Source organism: Oikopleura dioica, chromosome 2 (assembly GCF_907165135.1).
Source record: "Oikopleura dioica chromosome 2, OKI2018_I68_1.0, whole genome shotgun sequence".
In the NCBI taxonomy this organism is placed as follows: domain Eukaryota; kingdom Metazoa; phylum Chordata; class Appendicularia; order Copelata; family Oikopleuridae; genus Oikopleura; species Oikopleura dioica.
The window spans coordinates 13,153,224-13,170,014 of NC_137292.1; the positions used below are offsets into that span (position 1 = coordinate 13,153,224).

Sequence of the window (16,791 nt, forward strand, 5' to 3'; positions counted from 1 at the left end):
AGAACTTTTATTGTTTTATGTCATAAATATGAAGTCTATGCAGCAATGGAAGTTTCTTTATAAGCAGTGGAAAAGATTCAATTTTTCCTTTTCATTTCCTTGAGATAATTCGTAAAGCGGGAGCCTTCTCTTCTCAGAAGCTCGCACCGTGCATCTACTTTCGATAAGTCAGAATTGTCGCAGAGGTGTTCAAGTTCTGCCCGAGCAATTTTAAGTTCTTTGACTTCCGTAGCCATTTTTTCTTTCCCGAAGAGTTCAATTTTCATGTCTAGTTCAGCACTTGCCGCTTCATAAAGAACAACATCCAGATGATTTTTCTCCAGAATAAATTTCTTAAAATTTGGCTTTAAATCAGCAATTTCATGTCAGAGTAGTGCTTGTAAAAGTAACCAATTTTTTCTGCTTATGTGCTCGGAGAATAATCATCACGATGAACATGACGGTTATTGATCTCAAAACTGTTTCTACACGATGCTTACCGTCAGGTTTTGTGGTAAATCACCGACACCAAAGGTCTTTGCCGCGGAGTTGTCCTTTGCTTTTAGTGACAGAATATCATCTAGTTTTAGATGCCACATGTCTTTGAGGAGAATGAGGCATTCATCGAAACGCTCAGTCAGCAGAATCAGGTCGTAGTATTCTACCGCCCATTGAGATGCTTCTTCGATTGTCGCTTTTTGAGGATCGATTCTGGACAGACCCAGATCGAACGTATTTTGACTTACGAAATTCTTGGAGGTCTCCCACGGAGAGCCAGGGAAAATCTGATTTCCTTCCATTTTCATAAGTGCTCGCTGAAAGTCTTCGATGCTTCTTTCTTTGACACCAAATTTTGACCAGGCGGAGAAAAAATAGTGGAAATGCGAAACCACTTGTCCCAGAGGATGGCGGATTATAGTGAGCCTAGAGGCATTCGGAAGGACTTGATCTACGAATGGACTCTTTTCACGGGCTTCGTATAGTTAATCTTGATTAATCTTTCGAGGATTCGTCAAGCCTGCTTACATTTGCATAATTTATATTTCAAGATATCCTGGCCACCGTGAATAATCGGCGTTTATTTTTACAACGCAAATCCTTTTCGACAAATACGAAGTAATTGAAGTCCTTAGGCCCGTCCCCAGTTGTTATGATTCGCGATAACGTCGTAATTTTCGTCAGGTTCATCCGTACAACCTTTGTGAAATCCGGAGTTCCCTTCGCATAACACTACACCATGGGGAGGAAAGCCGATTGTAAGGTTCCTTGACATGGCATATCTTTTTTGATGGTTGAAACGATGAATACATAATAAATTATTATTAGCAATCTAAGTCTATTTCCGTGTTAAACTGTCCTGAAAATGATGCTCTGGAGAGTTGATCCTCCTGTTTTGTGGGTTTTGCAAAAATAAATTTGTTTTGGGTTTTCTCTTTTCCATTCGACAGCTTTGTCAAATTTAGCGGGCAGCTTATCTTCTTTAGAATATCTCTGATGCAAGTTGTTCGCGTTTATGATAATTAATAATACGCATAAAAAACTTATAACAATAGACTTCAGGGAAAAGAACTTTTCAGACATGTCTGATCTAGACTTGTTAGATTGTCCGGCTTTTCACAATTTCTTGATCTCTCTCAGCTCTCGCGCGCCGCTTATTTTGTTTTCATGATCACGAACAAATAGTACTCTTGAATAACGAGAAGTGCCTTTTAGACCACTATTGCCGGTATAATCGAGACAAAATTGACAGATAAGGCTCATAATGCTAATATAATTCCGCCAAGTTGTAAAATTTTATTATCCAGCTATTACGAAGGATCAAATTGAACTCTGAAGATGCAGTTTGAGAAGAATTCCAAAGGAGGCGAAGAAAACTGTGGAAGTCAAAGCCAGCGCCCAAAAATGACTAAAATGTAACTCAAATTTCTATGTTCTTATCATGTTCAGAATATATAATTAACTCTACTTATTGAATTCTTTTATAAAAAACTTCATTACACTGGGTGCTCATTTTTTTATCATAATCTGAAATTGGGCGGCCCAATTTGGGCCACAAAATGGTCGTCATTCTTATACGTACCTGAACATCTTTCCATAGAAGCGCCAAGCAAGTGTTAAATCTTCTTCGGAGAACGAAATCGCATTTTCTAAAATTGAATTTATTACGCGGTGTAATTTACATTAATCATGCCAATTACAAGTAAATATATTTTTAAAGAAGGTACCTTTTAAAGTCACCGTGTCTAGTGATGCACGTTTTTTATATTTTTCCTGCGGTTTTTCCTTTTCCGCTTTGTGGAGGATGACAGCCGGGATCACATAGCTCGCAAAATGAATTTTTTCGTAAAATTTTGCCGAGTAAAACGAAAACTTTGCTTTATAAATTGTAAAATTCTGCACTTGATCGGGGGTCTTATCTTCGTTCCAAAGAACCATTACTGTGGTAAAAACGAGTTATATTAGGGCAAAAGAGAATAATACGTACCTGTTAGAATTTGAGCAAACACACTTGACAAGGTGCTCACAAGAAACAGAAGCAGTAATTCTGGGGAGGAGCTGGTCAGATTTTTGAAATCGAAGCATATAATAGAATTCCTATTCTATTTGAGCGACATTCTGTCAAATATGTGTCAATCACTTTTAAAATTTCAAATAAGCCTAAGAGCGCCAAAAACTGGAATCGATTGTGTCAAAACGTCAAGATAGACAACAATTGTCAAGAGCATGGTCACCTTAATTATCATTGAGCCAACTTACCTTCAATCGTATTTTTAGGTATAAAATCTTATAACAATGATTTTATTTTATTCCATACCTGAAACCCTATTGCCTCGCCACTGCTGACGGGTATCCAAAGCCCTAAAGTCCGTTAAATTGTGAACAATTATCCATCTTTACCTAGGCACACTAGAATATTCATGCAAATAAGTGGGTAAAACAAGGTAATTTGATAATAGATAATATTTCGCTTCAGCGAAAACGTCGTCGAAAAGGTGGAAAAGACGCTTCCATCTGGTCCTTCTTTTTCAGAAATTTCAAACTAAAAGAGTATTTTTGAAAGAGATGGAGTGTGTTTACCTTGTAGGCTTTGAACTGCCACTCTTCGTTTTCCTGGTAGAAGGCATTATACAAAACGTCTTCTTGAGTGTCATCATAATCCAATCCTGTCATGTTTGAGACGTCGCCCTGATATCCGTTTCGCTTGATCCATCGAGAAGCTGAGAATTTCAGCTCTTCGGTTTTAAATCCTGGTGTAGCGATGTCAATCGAGCATTCTTGCGAGTCGAATGGATACAAGCCCAATTGCATGTCGCACATAATAAGAGCTCGTACTTTTTCGTAGTAGAACACTTCGCCAATGTGGGAGACGTGAAATCGCGTCGATTCTTGACCCTTTTTCTGGTTCAATTTTTACGTCAGATCGTCAGTTTTTCGCAACTTAGCATATTACGCGGAAATTAAGCCATATTTTAGCGACTAGTAAAAGCAGAAACAGAGGCCTGAGATTTTCCCATAGTACAATGGTTGATCCTCGATTGGGAAGGGCACTTTATCTCGTCGCTTCCCAATCGAGGACTCGGCGCGCGCTTCCCAATCGAGGATCAACCATAGTACGTCCTGTAGTGATCCACTTGTCGACATTGGATATTTCAAGCTTTGGTTTCCAAAAACATTCGTTGCAGAGTGACATTTTCTGGATCAGATCGTAATCTTCGGGAAACCATGCGAGTCTACTGTCGAACCAGGAAGAGTGAATTTCAAAAGTGACATCCATCAACGAGCCAGCGAGGTCGATTTCGTTAATGCTAATCAACTCGAGAAAAATGTCAACCTTGATGACGTTGTTGTCACGCCGAACGATCTCGTTGCCTTCACGCTTGTATCTTGGGTTGAGCGGAGAGATGCTCCTTTGGTAACCTTCTTCTAGCTGCACCAAAAGTTTCTCCTCCGTGAACTCTGCATCTTTATTCCCAAAAAGGAAGGTCCCATTTATCCTGCCTATCGGTATCACAACTTAGTGACACCTTACCCCATCATTTTTGAAGAAAACACTGAACCACGGTCGGGTCTATCATTTCTTTTTCAACTACTTGTATCTTACGGGTATCGTGGGACCTATACGCAGGATAATTGCGGCCTTCACGAAGTGAGAAGCGAAGAGAAATTTCAAGAGAAAAATCAAGACTTTCATTTATTTGTGATAGAAAATTTCATCAGGTGGCATCTTTTATACTCGCGCAAAAGTATTGCACCAAATTTATAGCCGCAAATTATGATTGTCGACAATGCTGCTTATACCATCAAAACGCCAATTATGCCACGATAATCCCATAAAATTACACGGTAGAAAGCTTTTGTCACAAAATATGCTGTATTTTTTGCGAGTGAAAAATTTCTTTCTTTTATAATTTGTGAGGTCTTTTTGGAACAAGCATTATTCTTTCATCGTCTTTAATGAAATCAAGGAAGAAAATCAAGTCAGATTCAGTATTTTCATCGCATTCCTTGCTTTTTCTGAGATAGGTCAAAGTTCATTATATTAAAAAAGAGTTTTGAATAGGAGAAAAAGTGTACGAGAAAAACATATTTGCGGATGAGTATTTTTATATCTCCTTCACAAAATTTCTATTTGGATAGCCCATATAAAATGCTTGGCTCAAACGATATTCTTGGACAAAGAGAAAAATGCTATCTTATATAGCTGCCACAGTATTTTCGCTTTTCTTATGTCGATTTTTGCAAATATGGCTCAAGTACAAATTCCATCCGATTCCAAGTCATCCTTACCCGCTTCGAAAAGATTTGAACGCAGAGGTCATCGGGAGAGCTGTTAAAAATGGAACACTCCCCAAAATTTTTCGACCAAAGATGTTTCCGTTCTCTTCCTACAGCAATGGTTACATTCTCACTGATTTCAAGATGATCAAAGAAGCTTTTTCGCAAAAAGAACTTTCGAACAGAGAGGGGTCAGAAAAACAGAGCCAAGAGATAGCCAGCGACAGGGCATTCATCGGACTTGATAAAAAGGCGCATGAAATTCTTGGTCCAGATGACCAACTTATAAAAAACGGCCCTGGAAATTTCATCGGCATCGGAGATGGCCCATATGATGCTGTGCACAAATCATTCAGACAAATGTGGTTTGATACCTCAAAACGACTCACCGGAAAGAACCGAATGATCGAAATCATGCAGCAAAGTTCCAGCTCTGTGAACGAGATTTTACTCCGGGAAGGGAGCAAAGAAAGTGGCATGGATCCAAAAAGAGTATTTATGAACGGAACAATGAATGTCATCACCGGCTTTGCTTTTGGAAACACCATGGAATTCGACGATCCAGGTACTGATAATTTCAAATATTTTCATACTTCATAAATGGTTTTTTAGTCTTCAAAGAAATCGCCAACGCTGTGACTACAATATTTAAATTTTTCAGCGTTTCAATTTTGAAAAGAACCATTGCCGGAAAAGTCCCATCTTGGGTCACTAGAAATTTTGTTTATCAGAGAATTTGGCACAGTTTTCTCAAAGAAAGAAACGAAGTCGTTCTAAAGTTTCACGAGTTTCTTCACAAACAAATCGTTAACCATCGGATCGACTTGGACAAAAACAACCCTCGGGACTATCTTGGTAATAGCGAACTGTTTTTTCTTTCCTTTATTTCAAGATATGCTTCTTATTGCTGCTGAGAAAGAAAAACGACTTGGGTATGATGTCGTGGTCGCTACAGTTCTTGGAATATATCTTGGAGCGAGCGATACTCTTGCGTAAGATAAACTAAAAAGTAGAGAAAAAAGAACAATTTTATAGAAACCAACTCTCGTGGTTCTGCGTCACTCTTGCTGATCACCCAGAAGTACAAGAAAAGATGTACGAGGAAATAATCGCTTCTCTTGATAATGAGAATGAAATCAAGAAGGAGAACTGCCCCTTTACGAGATCAGTTTTGCTTGAATGCCAAAGATGGAATCCCGTCGTCGATAGTTTGCTCCACCGAGCGTCGGAAGACATTGTTGTCGACGGAGTTTTTATTGAAAAAGGCTCCACTCTTCAAGGTTTGAAAAGGATTTTCTCGCAAATCGTGATTTCTAGCATCTCTGACGGCTGTAATGCACAACCCAGCAAACTTTCCGGAGCCAGAAAAGTTCATCCCTGATCGATTTTACAAAAACGGAGAGTTCGTTAATGACGTTAAAGTAGTCAGCTTCTCCATCGGCCTTCGGAACTGCATTGGCAAACAGATTGCAATCGATGAGTATTTCATTTTCACGACGAATATCATTCGCGACTTCCGCTTATCTAGGTATGTACAGAGATCGTTGTGCATAATTTACTTGTTTTTAGAAAATCGAAATCTATGAAGATCGCGAACCATCGATTTTTACGAATCCCCGAAGAAGGCCACGTTCGATTCGAAAAACGCAATTAATCTACTTTCTTCTTCGCTGAAATAAAACAGATCTTGATTGTAATTTCTCAATGAAGTTCAAGAAAAAGCTGGGCGGACTCCGAACCAGCTTGAGCCTTGCCCAAACACATGCTCAAGGCGAGTGGATTGAACTTGTTTACGAATGCGGCTTTGCCTGTCAAAACAAAATGTTGGGTACTTGGCTTTTCAATACTCTGCCCAGTTTTTGAAGAAATAAAAGAGCAAGCTCGTGTTTCCGCTTGACCATTGTCCAAGTGTGCCTTAATTGCTTTCTGTTTACTTTTTCGCAATATCACTTTGATGAGAGACTTTTGATGCAGACTCCGCGGCTTTGGCGAAGAATACTGTATTATTCCTTTATTAAAACGAATATCTTTTATACAAAACATTAGTTAAAGACCATTCGATGATAATTTTTTCGTTGGCGGAAGATAGTCCTCATTTATGTACTAATTAGTCCATTTTTCGCAGCGGAGGAAGTGATATCACGCCAGTGAAATTTTTCACGCCTTACTGACCGACAAAGCGAGTAGATCATACCTAGTACTAATGATGCACAATGCCCTGATCGTATCAAGCCCAAAATACGACATTGAAATGGTTATTTGAAAGTTTTAATCAACCTAAAAAAGTGCTCTGAATATAAATCGATTAGCTTATGTTTTTTGTAAGTGACTCAATTATTTCCGCAAACGAATCAGACTTTTTGAACAGTAAATTTTTAAATTCCCCTTTCAATTTAGATAATTTAACCTTCTGCCGCTCTTGGGCTCAATTTTCCTGTCAAATTATTCAATCGCTAATCTGACAATTTCGTTATTGAACCTTTTCAAAAGCTTCCTCCTTATTTATTCCTTTATTTAGCGAGAATATCAGCATTAACCTTTTTTTAATGAGTATTACGTCGAAATACTGTATACTTTCATATAATTTTTTTTCTGAAAAAGGACCCCTAGCCTGTCAAACTTTTGTAGGCTGTCTAAGTGGGGTCGCTCGGGCGCCGCGCCTCAAATCGCTAACGCGCGAATTTTTACCATCTTCTTATGGACCTAACTTTCTCAAATTAGCCTTTTCACAACTTTCCCCTTTCTCACCTTTACAAAGTACTTTTGCCGCTTTTTCGAATTGATAGAAAGAGAGAGGAAGTCAAAAAGAGATTCCATTCAGAATATTCTTGGACGGACGTTTTTCTTGGCAGAATTTAAATGACAAGCTGATTGAGAAGAAAGAAACGACAGATTCTTAGAACATGAAGATATCGGTTCTACTAGCCCAAGTAAGTAAAAAAGATTCCATCAACTAAAAAGATGAGCAACAATTGGGTGCCCAAAATTAATGACGCGATCAAGAATGGTACCCCTTTTTATAATCAAAGATTTCTTGATAAAATTGATATCTTTTACAATTTTCGTCAGTGAATTTGCCCGGGGGATGTCGAACGTGCCCTCAGGGGTGCGTTTTAGTACGTACTGTGTTTTGGTCAAGCGCTGAAGGAATCAACACTGGATTATCGTTGAACACTGGACGCGTCAAAAAATACCCTTCGCCCCAATTTCGTGCAATTTGATAATGACCTCTTAATCTTCTCAAATGAGTGCTTTTTCCGCAGTTTAGGACCTCCTCTCTTGATCAAGAAAAAATTGAAGCGTATAATGCTAAATAGTCTTTTTATGTATGATCTCTTGCCAAGGGGTGTCCCGGACACGGGTTTTTTTCGACAACAAGAGGGGCGGAAACTAAGTTTAGAATTTTAAAGATTCCAAAAACGCAACTTCAAAGGGGCTCTTTGTCAATACAACTCCTGGAACTCGAAGGTGTTTATTCAAAAACTTATATCAGAAAAATAACTGTTTCGCTGGAGGAAGCAAGTTCCGGCTGATTATTGTTTTATGTCGCTTCTTCAGAGAGAAAGGAACGTTTTACTACTTCCGCGCATGTCCCCCATCATTGCCTGCGCGGGTGATTAATAGCCGCCAATGAATTTGTTCTGAACATGCTATAAAGAGGAAAAATCGCTATATTTTCGGATTCGGGAAAATCGAAAATTTTGCTAATTTCTCCAATAAGAAAGTTTTAATGATTGATTTGGAGACGGTTCTAGTGCCTATTAGTGAAATTTTCAGGTGTAGAAAGATTCAAGGCGTGAAATTCCGAAAATAGCTACCGTAGCTGCGTCTCCATATTTTTTTCAATATTGACTTCAAGTTCTTTCGAGGAGAAGATGCGGGTGGCAATTTTCTGCGTGACCGAGCGCTCGCGGTTGCCGATCACGTGTTTGATGATGGGCGAAGGGACTTTCTGTTGATGATCACCATGTGACACCGGAAGTGACCTCTGAGGGTCGTGGCTTACGCGTGGCTACAGATTGTCTAGACTCTAGACGCGAAAGGTTACGGCTCCCGAAAATAGGGAAAAACTACATTTTGGATAACCCAAATTAGAATTTTTAGTCTGCGAGTGAAAAAGTCAAGATCAACGCCGTAATTATGACAAAACTTCATCGATAATATTTGAGCTCCCGTTTGCGGACTTGGCCGTTTCCGCATTCCCCAGTTTGCTTCCCTGAGTTTTTTTTTCTTGAGAAGTGTAAGATTCAATAATTCAATCGACTTATTCGCGTAATAATTCAGAATCGTACATTCTTTGTTGGCATAAAAAGTGCGTCAAAATGCGGTGACAGCATTTCTAAGCCACTCGAACATGTTTTGGTGCTCTCTGTCGGAGGTGTTTGGCGCTTGGAGTTGATCCAAGACTGCCGCCTCGCTCCACTGTCAATTTCTGTTCTTGCGGTTTTTCTGACTCAATTCGGATTTATTTTAAATGATATTTCGATTCACGAGCTTTTCTCAAATCTTTGCTCAAGCTGTTTTATACTGTTTTGTTTATTCAAAAAACGCAACAAACAAAAACAGCTTATCCGTTTTGAAAGAGTGTCGCTCTTTTTCAAAATCATGAAATTGGGCGAGAAATTTGTTGTTTTAAAGATACCGCACCTTGCTAAATAGGGATTTTTCCTTCACACCTGAAAATCTAAATAATGTGCCAAACAGCCAAACATGCCAAAAAAGACGCCAAACAACAAGATTCCGGAGTTTTCTTGAAATTGAGTACCCATCACCTTGAAAAGGAACTTTTCTTCTGCCTCCTTTGAAATTTCAAAAAAGGGATTATTTCCGGCGAATAAAACAATTCAAGTTTATCCCGCTCGTCGATCAGCGTACCACTCGCTACGCGACTTGCTGAAGTTTTTTTTGATTGATCATTTTTCCAGGGAGGAAAAAGCTAAAAACCTGCTTTAGGTGGCTTGGAGCTCATGCACGGATTGCACGAAGCGGAACAAGATCAGGGAAGAAGTGACGAAAATTAGATTGAGGAGGGATATTGGAAACACGCAGCAAGAAAATTTACTCAATGAAGGTGTTATTTCAGGTAAGCTCGAATCCCTTTCCTATTTATAATTTTTTCGAAAAGGCCGAGAAACAATCTCTCTCGCAAATCCGCTCAAGAAAAGCTGGAAATGGACCCAAGACGAGTGGAAATTTGAAGACGACTTTGTTCAGCCAAGTTTTGTCCTCAAGATGAACGAGATGAACACAGAACCGGCAAACTTACGCGACCAGTTCAGTAAGCTCAAAGCCGTCCACACCACTGATGATGAGGATCTCATGATCGAAGGCTCTGGCGAAGAGTTTTCAGGAGACGGCAACTTCGAGAGTGACTATGGCTTCGCTGATTATGATGAAACTTATATGAAAGAAAACAAGCCCGATTCAAATGATAAATCTTCACCAGCAACAGAAGAAATTTCATCAACAACTAATCCGCCTTCAACTAGCACTACTTCAACAACAACCACTTCTACTTCAACTGTTAGCACAACTACTTCAAAGCAACCAACAACCACGACAACTTCAACGACCACGAAAACTTCTACAACCACACAAACTTCTACCACAACGACAACAACTACGACAACGACAAGCACTACTAGTACAACAACTCTTCCTCAGACGACCTCTTCAACATCGACGACTTCTAAAACATCCCGTCTTACAAGCAGTGCTAGCCACTCATCACCACAGTCGTTGTACTCATCCTATTGTTATCGTTACAGCCGTGCCCGAGTCAATTTTGGCAGTTCCATCGACATGGCTGGCCAGACAGAATGGAACTACGATTCCCCCACAGAGCGCAACAATCGTTTTCTCTTCGAAAGCGAGCGTATAATGCGTGTCTTCGAAGAAGAATACGATCGAATCCCTGGCCACTACGAAGTCACTCCAATTCAAATCAAAGAAGTCAATGGCGATGTCATGGTCTTCATCGACATAGGCTGTCAATTGGTCAATTCTGCTTGTGATGCTGACGATACTGAAGAATTTTTGAAGAGTATTGTCGAAATGAAATACATTGAAAACTATGTTCTGAAAGAAAATGGATTTAGATTTACTGATCTGGGTATGCAAGGATGTGATAACTACGTTATCCCACCAACCATCACTCCTGATGTTGTCGATGTCAGTGGCCCCGAGTCATCAGAATACGAATATGAACCTATTGAATATGACTTGCCCGAGAGAACCACTACAACTGAGATGCCAAAAGCAACTGCCCCAAGAACAACTCCTAAGAGCACTAAATACATGACAAAATACACTGCTCAGAATGGATATGACAATATTCAGTGCAATCAGTACACAGAAATGAGATGTCACAATGGCAAAGATTGTATTGATAGATCTCAAGCATGCGATGGAGTAAAAGACTGCTCTGACGGATCTGACGAGTGGGGATGTGGAACTTTTGAAGGCGGTGCTGGAGAATGTGAGCCAAACGAATTCATGTGTGGAAACGGCAAGTGCGGATCGAAAGTATGGCTCTGCGATGGCGACATGGACTGTGCCAATGCCTTTGACGAGAGCGAATGTCCAGCAAGCTTTGAGGGTCCATGTGAGAGCACCCAGTTTCAGTGCAAAGCGAGCGGTAACTGCATTCCCAAGTCTTACCAATGCGATGATCACCCTGATTGCTCCGACAGTTCTGATGAGCTTGATTGCGCCGCTCCGACTGTAACAAATCCACCACTTCCTGAAGTGCATGCTTCTGTTGGCAGCACTGTTGTCCTTGAATGCACAGCGGTAGGAACTCCAATGCCCATTATTTCCTGGAGAAAAAACTGGGGCCACACTTGCTCCGCGCCAAGATGTGACCAGAAAACCCACCTTGGTCACGGCCGACTCACCATTCGAAACGTCACAAAAGAGGATGAAGGAGCATATTCTTGCGAGGCGATGAATTCTCGTGGTAATATTATCCCTGTACCTGACGCAGCCCTTTTTGTCCGGAAACCAACCGCCGGACGATGTCCTGACAATACTTTTAAATCGCCAGACGGAGATTGTTTGAACTGCTGGTGTTCTGGCCAAAGCAGCGCCTGCGCTCAGCTTCATAGAGGTTACGCTCGAGTACACCTTGATCCTGATGATTATTCCGAAATCAAACTTGCTCCCCTTGATGATCATGCTTCTTCATTTTACCCCAAGCCCGAGCAAGTCATTCGAGGTCACAAGAAAATAACACTGATCGATCTTTCAAAGCGCTTTCTTGCTTCTGCTAACTACTGGTCGCTTCAAGAACCATTCTCCGGCAGCATGATCCAGACTTATGGTGGATCCCTGGAATACACCGTCTCCTTCAAGTCCCAATACGACACGCCGATCGACCTGCCAGATGTAGTGATACAAGCGGCCGATGGTTCGCAACTTTCATATCGCTTCCGGACACCAACACTGCCGAATCGGGACAACACCAGACGCGTTTCTTTCCGCGAAGATAACTGGCAAGACATCAATGGCCGGTCAGTCTCACGAGAAGACTTTTTGAATGTTTTAGCGAATGTTGCCGGCGTTTTCCTCAGAACAACATATGACGAGAATATGTTCGAGACAAGCTTATCGAATGTGTCCATTGAAAAAGTTTCCACTCAGCGAGGATCAAGCTACGTCGAGCATTGTTCTTGCCCATGGGGATTCTCCGGAACTAGCTGTGAGAAATGTGTCGAAGGTCATTACAGAAAAGGAAATGAATGCATCGAATGTCCTTGCAATGGATACGAATGCGAGCTTGATGATGTATCCGGTACGGAGCCTATTTGCAAATGCCCGGCTCATCTAAATCAGGAAGACTGCTCACTCAAAATTGAGAAAACAACCTCTAAGGCGGCGACAACAACACCAACGACTCAAACAACAACGTCGACGGAAGCTCCTGAAGTCTCTCCATGCAATCCAGCTGGGACAGAAAACTTTGATGGTGACTGCAATTGCAAGAATAATACTGTTGGAAGCAGATGCGATCGCTGCAAGATCAACACTTTCGATGGCCCAAAAGAGGAATATCCAGAAGGCTGTTTAGATTGCTGGTGCTCTGATGTCACAAAGAACTGCAAAGCCTCGAATCTTTTCTTCAACAGATTTATTCCACAGGACATGGATAGATTCCCAATCGTCGAGATTAATTCACACGGCGGCCTGGACCAGTTAGAGCGTTCCGATATCAACCACCAGAGACAAGGTGGCTACCACGCTCGTACTTATCGAAAAGAGAACTGCTACTGGCTTATTCCTGATCGATTCCTTGGTGACAAGCTAACATATTACGGCGGCTCAATGGTCTTCGATATCATCATTGACGGAGAAAGGAACCCTGGCGGACGAGTTGAACTTATTCTGACTGGAAAAGGAAAAACCCTCAAGTATAATTTCGGCGTCATTCGAGGATCTGTTAATGTCAAAATCTCTGAAAATGCTGGCTGGGAGCTTGAAAATGGAAGGAGTGCAAGTCGGGAGGATATTTTATCAGTACTTGCAGATATTCAAAGAATCCTTATTCAAGGATGCATTGGATACACTGAATTCTCAGAGATCGCCAACTTCCAAGTAGATATGGCTAGCACTCAAAGTAAAGCCTTCTTTTATTATTTCTATAAATCAATGTTTTTAGGAAGCTCGATCCCAGCTACATCCGTCGAAAAGTGCTTCTGCCCTCGCGGCTATCGAGGTTTGAGTTGCGAGGAATGTGCACATGGCTATTTCCGCCTTACCACTGGTCACTGTCAAAAATGCAACTGCGGTGATGACAACGACTGTGAAGACTTTACCGGCGAGTGCCAGGTGTGTTTGAGAAATAGAACCTTTTAACTTTCCAAGGCGGTAATTAACCAGCGCACCGCATGCGTCCAGCCATATTTTGATAAGCTTATCAGAGCACTGTTTACTGCGGCATTGATCCCGTTTGCTCGCCGAGAAAGGTTCTAATTTGAAGTGCGAGTGAACTTTAAGAAACCATATTGTTTGCGTTTTTACTAAAGTATTTTGTATTTTACTACTCGTTTTTCTAGTGAAGAAACACAAATATTTTTGTTAGGCGTATCTTGGCCAAAACAAGTGTTTAATTATCTTGCACTTTTATTTATTATATATTTAAGTCAAAAGTCCTTTGCAATGAAAACCCATCGACCCCTTTGTCTATGCCCTGCTTCTGCATGGGACGATCGGATGACTGTAGCTTTGACAAGCTCAAATGGAGCACCGTTCAAGCCAAACAACTTACAGGTTTGACTTTTTTCTCTTCAAAATTTTAATATTTTAGGAACCCATTTGACGGACAAATTCGGCCGATCAAAGGACAATGAAGTTCGAAGTTGTGGAATCGGCTGTTTGTACGCTCCATTGAAGATTTCTGAAAATTATGATGCTTTTTGGACGGTTCCTTGCAGCGTTCTTGGAGGAGAGCTGGTTCAGTCTTACGGTGCTTCCCTGAGATTTGAGCTTGAGTTCAATGGCCAAGTTCACAACAAGTTAGTTTTGATGGAAAATACTTTTAAAACAGTGTTTTATGGACGATGATCTAATAATTTTTGACGTTTAATTATATCTGTGGTCACTCACAATGTATTTAAAAACATCTTAAAGAAAATTTTGTTCGTGGAGTTATGGTTCTAAAATTTTGTAGGGGTTTCGAATGTGCTATCATCCGTTCCCGCCATGAACCCGATCTGATCCAAAGCTGTGGTCCATCCCCACACACTAAGGGAGCAAACTCAATCGAGCTCCATGAAAATTCTTTCGCCCGAAGAAACGGAAAATCCGTCACTCGCGAGGATTTCCTGATGAGCTTGGCAACCTGTGAGACGATCTCAATCCGCGCTCAATACAACAAAGACGGCAGCTCTGTGAAAATCTCAAATGTGGAGATTGACAAAGCTTTGCCTGACCGAGGCGAGCAAAATGCTGCGACAGTTGAGCTTTGCCAATGTCCAGTTGGATATGAAGGTACAAACTCAACTTAAATCTGATTTCGAATGAAAATTCATTTCAGGAACATCTTGCGAAAAATGCACAGATGGATACTACCGCGGAAAAGGCCTTTACCTTGGACAATGCATCCCTTGCGAATGTAATGGAATGGCAAAGACCTGCAATAAGCACACTGGCGCGTGTATTGTAATTATTTCAATATTTTCAATTCCTTGAAAATGTTATTTCAGGGTTGCCAAGGATCAACTGCAGGACCAAAATGCGATCAATGTAGACATGGGTATCAAAAAATACGAAGTGGTGATTGCGTCAGAATTCCAGCTGTCCCTTGCCAGACTGATGATGTGAAGGAGATTTGCAAGGAGCAAATGCTTGATATTGTTTTCCTTGTTGATGGTTCAGGTAAATGGATTGCGGTGAAAACGGCATGCTACCATACTAGCACACGTTAAAAATTAATTGAGTCTGTTATCCTTAATGTTTGTCAAACAGCAGTGACAAAACTTAAACATTAATACATAAAATCAGATTTATGGTTTTTATAAAAATAAATTTTAGATTCAATCCCGCCAAACGATTTCGCGAAGATTCAAAAATGGATCTCCAAGTTCACGTCCGACCTGTCTCCCTCCGAACTCACTCAGGCACTACGAGTTGTCGTCGTTCAATTCTCCGACATCGTACTGACAAACGTTGATTACCAGCTTAATTCGGCGTCCGACTTGGCCGAGTTTGACTTGCGCTTGGCCGTGATCCGGCAAATTGCGAAAAACACCATGACGGGCAAGGCGCTTTCTTTCGTCGCTGAAAATACCCTGCCCAGGTGCGTCGAGGATTAATTTTGCTTTTCCTTTGATACTTTTTGAAATCACTCGTTACGCCTTTGTTTATTAGCTTACGCGCGGAATCGCTCAAGACGATGATTACTTTCACAGATGGTGGCTCACGTGATCACATTCGTCGGGAGGACGTCAAAACGCTTCAGGAACAGTTTGACTTCATGCTCGCTGTTGGAGTTGGCCCAAGCGCTCGCGATGACGAGCTAAGGATGCTTTCCACAAAGGGCCGATCAATTCACGTTAAGGAATACGATGGTTAGTTATTGTCGTCGGTTTTCTTCCTTGATTGCAATCTTTAGCACTTGCGGATCTCGTTGAGAATATTCTGCAATCTGTTGCTTCTCAATGCTCGGAGAAATCCTCAGGCTATACTAGAACATCGCAAAGCTCATCAAGAGAGGACCAGCCGACAAGATCATATTCTCGAAAAATTAGTAGGCCAACTAATCGACCTCAGCTTCCTTCAAGTATAATAACTCCCTTTTTCTCCTGTTAACATATTTCAAGGAGGCGACAATGAAGAAAACAGATATTCTAGCTATCGATCTCCCCAATACCTAAAGCGTGGAAATCCTAAAATATCAGTCTATCTTCGATCGAATGAGTCCCGCAAGGTCGTCAGAGCCGGGTCAAGAGTGGAACTCAAATGTTCTGCGCACTCTTCGGTAATTTTTCAATTTCCATATTCATATAAGAAATTTTATAGATTCCATCTTATGCACTCAATTGGTACAGAAACGGACAAGCAGCAATGCCCAAGGGAACTGCTGCTAATTCTAATGGTCTGCTCGTTATCAAGGACATTCAACCTAGCTCAGCTGGCACTTATACTTGGTAAGGGAGTTTATGTTGGATCCATTTCTTAATTTATTTTTAAAGCATCGGCGCGAATATTTATGCCCAAGACGAAGTATCCATCGAATTGGTGGTCATTGGAGGTAACTAAAGTCATTGCAAAAGAAGCATCGCCACCTTCATTAGTTCAATTTTAAACTATTTTATTTCAAAATTCAATTTTGTAAAAATCATCATCTCTGTACATTTCGCATATTAACTGATCGTCATCAACACTCGCAAAGTATGTACATTCATCATGTATGTATATTCTGCCCAGTCTCCTCTCTCTCTCGGAACTTTCATTTCTGCAAAATATTATTTGTATATTCTGACACCTGCCCATAATGCCACAAAAATAATAAATTGAAGCGAATCCGATCTATTCATT

The 16,791-nt window shown here is 40.8% G+C and overlaps 4 protein-coding genes across 4 annotated transcripts; 2 read left to right on the forward strand and 2 right to left on the reverse strand.

Annotated features, from left to right (window-relative positions):
- LOC145696291 (galactosylceramide sulfotransferase-like) lies at nt 1–1,047 on the reverse strand. Its single transcript, XM_081773303.1, has 2 exons — nt 480–1,047; nt 1–332 (listed from the first exon to the last, which is right to left on the reverse strand). Exons 1-2 carry the CDS (start codon nt 783–785, stop codon nt 78–80), a joined length of 561 nt encoding a protein of 186 aa, XP_081629429.1. The 5' UTR covers nt 786–1,047; the 3' UTR covers nt 1–77.
- A 708-nt stretch (nt 1,048–1,755) lies between these two features.
- On the reverse strand, nt 1,756–4,014 carry LOC145698363 (neuronal acetylcholine receptor subunit beta-3-like). The gene is made up of 9 exons (XM_081775562.1): nt 4,010–4,014; nt 3,587–3,974; nt 3,058–3,378; nt 2,878–3,019; nt 2,795–2,838; nt 2,465–2,711; nt 2,205–2,417; nt 2,060–2,126; nt 1,756–1,885 (listed from the first exon to the last, which is right to left on the reverse strand). The coding sequence occupies exons 1-6, from the start codon at nt 4,012–4,014 to the stop codon at nt 2,628–2,630; spliced, it is 984 nt and encodes a 327-aa protein (XP_081631688.1). The 3' UTR covers nt 1,756–1,885; nt 2,060–2,126; nt 2,205–2,417; nt 2,465–2,627.
- Nucleotides 4,015–4,666: 652 nt separating this feature from the next.
- On the forward strand, nt 4,667–6,452 carry LOC145697386 (cytochrome P450 2C15-like). Its single transcript, XM_081774580.1, has 6 exons — nt 4,667–5,320; nt 5,368–5,610; nt 5,648–5,747; nt 5,791–6,035; nt 6,073–6,283; nt 6,325–6,452. The coding sequence occupies exons 1-6, from the start codon at nt 4,849–4,851 to the stop codon at nt 6,407–6,409; spliced, it is 1,356 nt and encodes a 451-aa protein (XP_081630706.1). The 5' UTR covers nt 4,667–4,848; the 3' UTR covers nt 6,410–6,452.
- A 1,025-nt stretch (nt 6,453–7,477) lies between these two features.
- On the forward strand, nt 7,478–16,781 carry LOC145700071 (basement membrane-specific heparan sulfate proteoglycan core protein-like). The gene is made up of 16 exons (XM_081777331.1): nt 7,478–7,685; nt 9,709–9,838; nt 9,881–13,369; nt 13,412–13,581; nt 13,674–13,718; nt 13,896–14,022; nt 14,060–14,267; nt 14,423–14,742; nt 14,789–14,913; nt 14,958–15,129; nt 15,286–15,550; nt 15,622–15,821; nt 15,866–16,033; nt 16,074–16,231; nt 16,273–16,400; nt 16,446–16,781. Exons 1-16 carry the CDS (start codon nt 7,659–7,661, stop codon nt 16,510–16,512), a joined length of 5,799 nt encoding a protein of 1,932 aa, XP_081633457.1. The 5' UTR covers nt 7,478–7,658; the 3' UTR covers nt 16,513–16,781.
- The last annotated feature ends 10 nt before the right edge of the window (nt 16,782–16,791 follow it).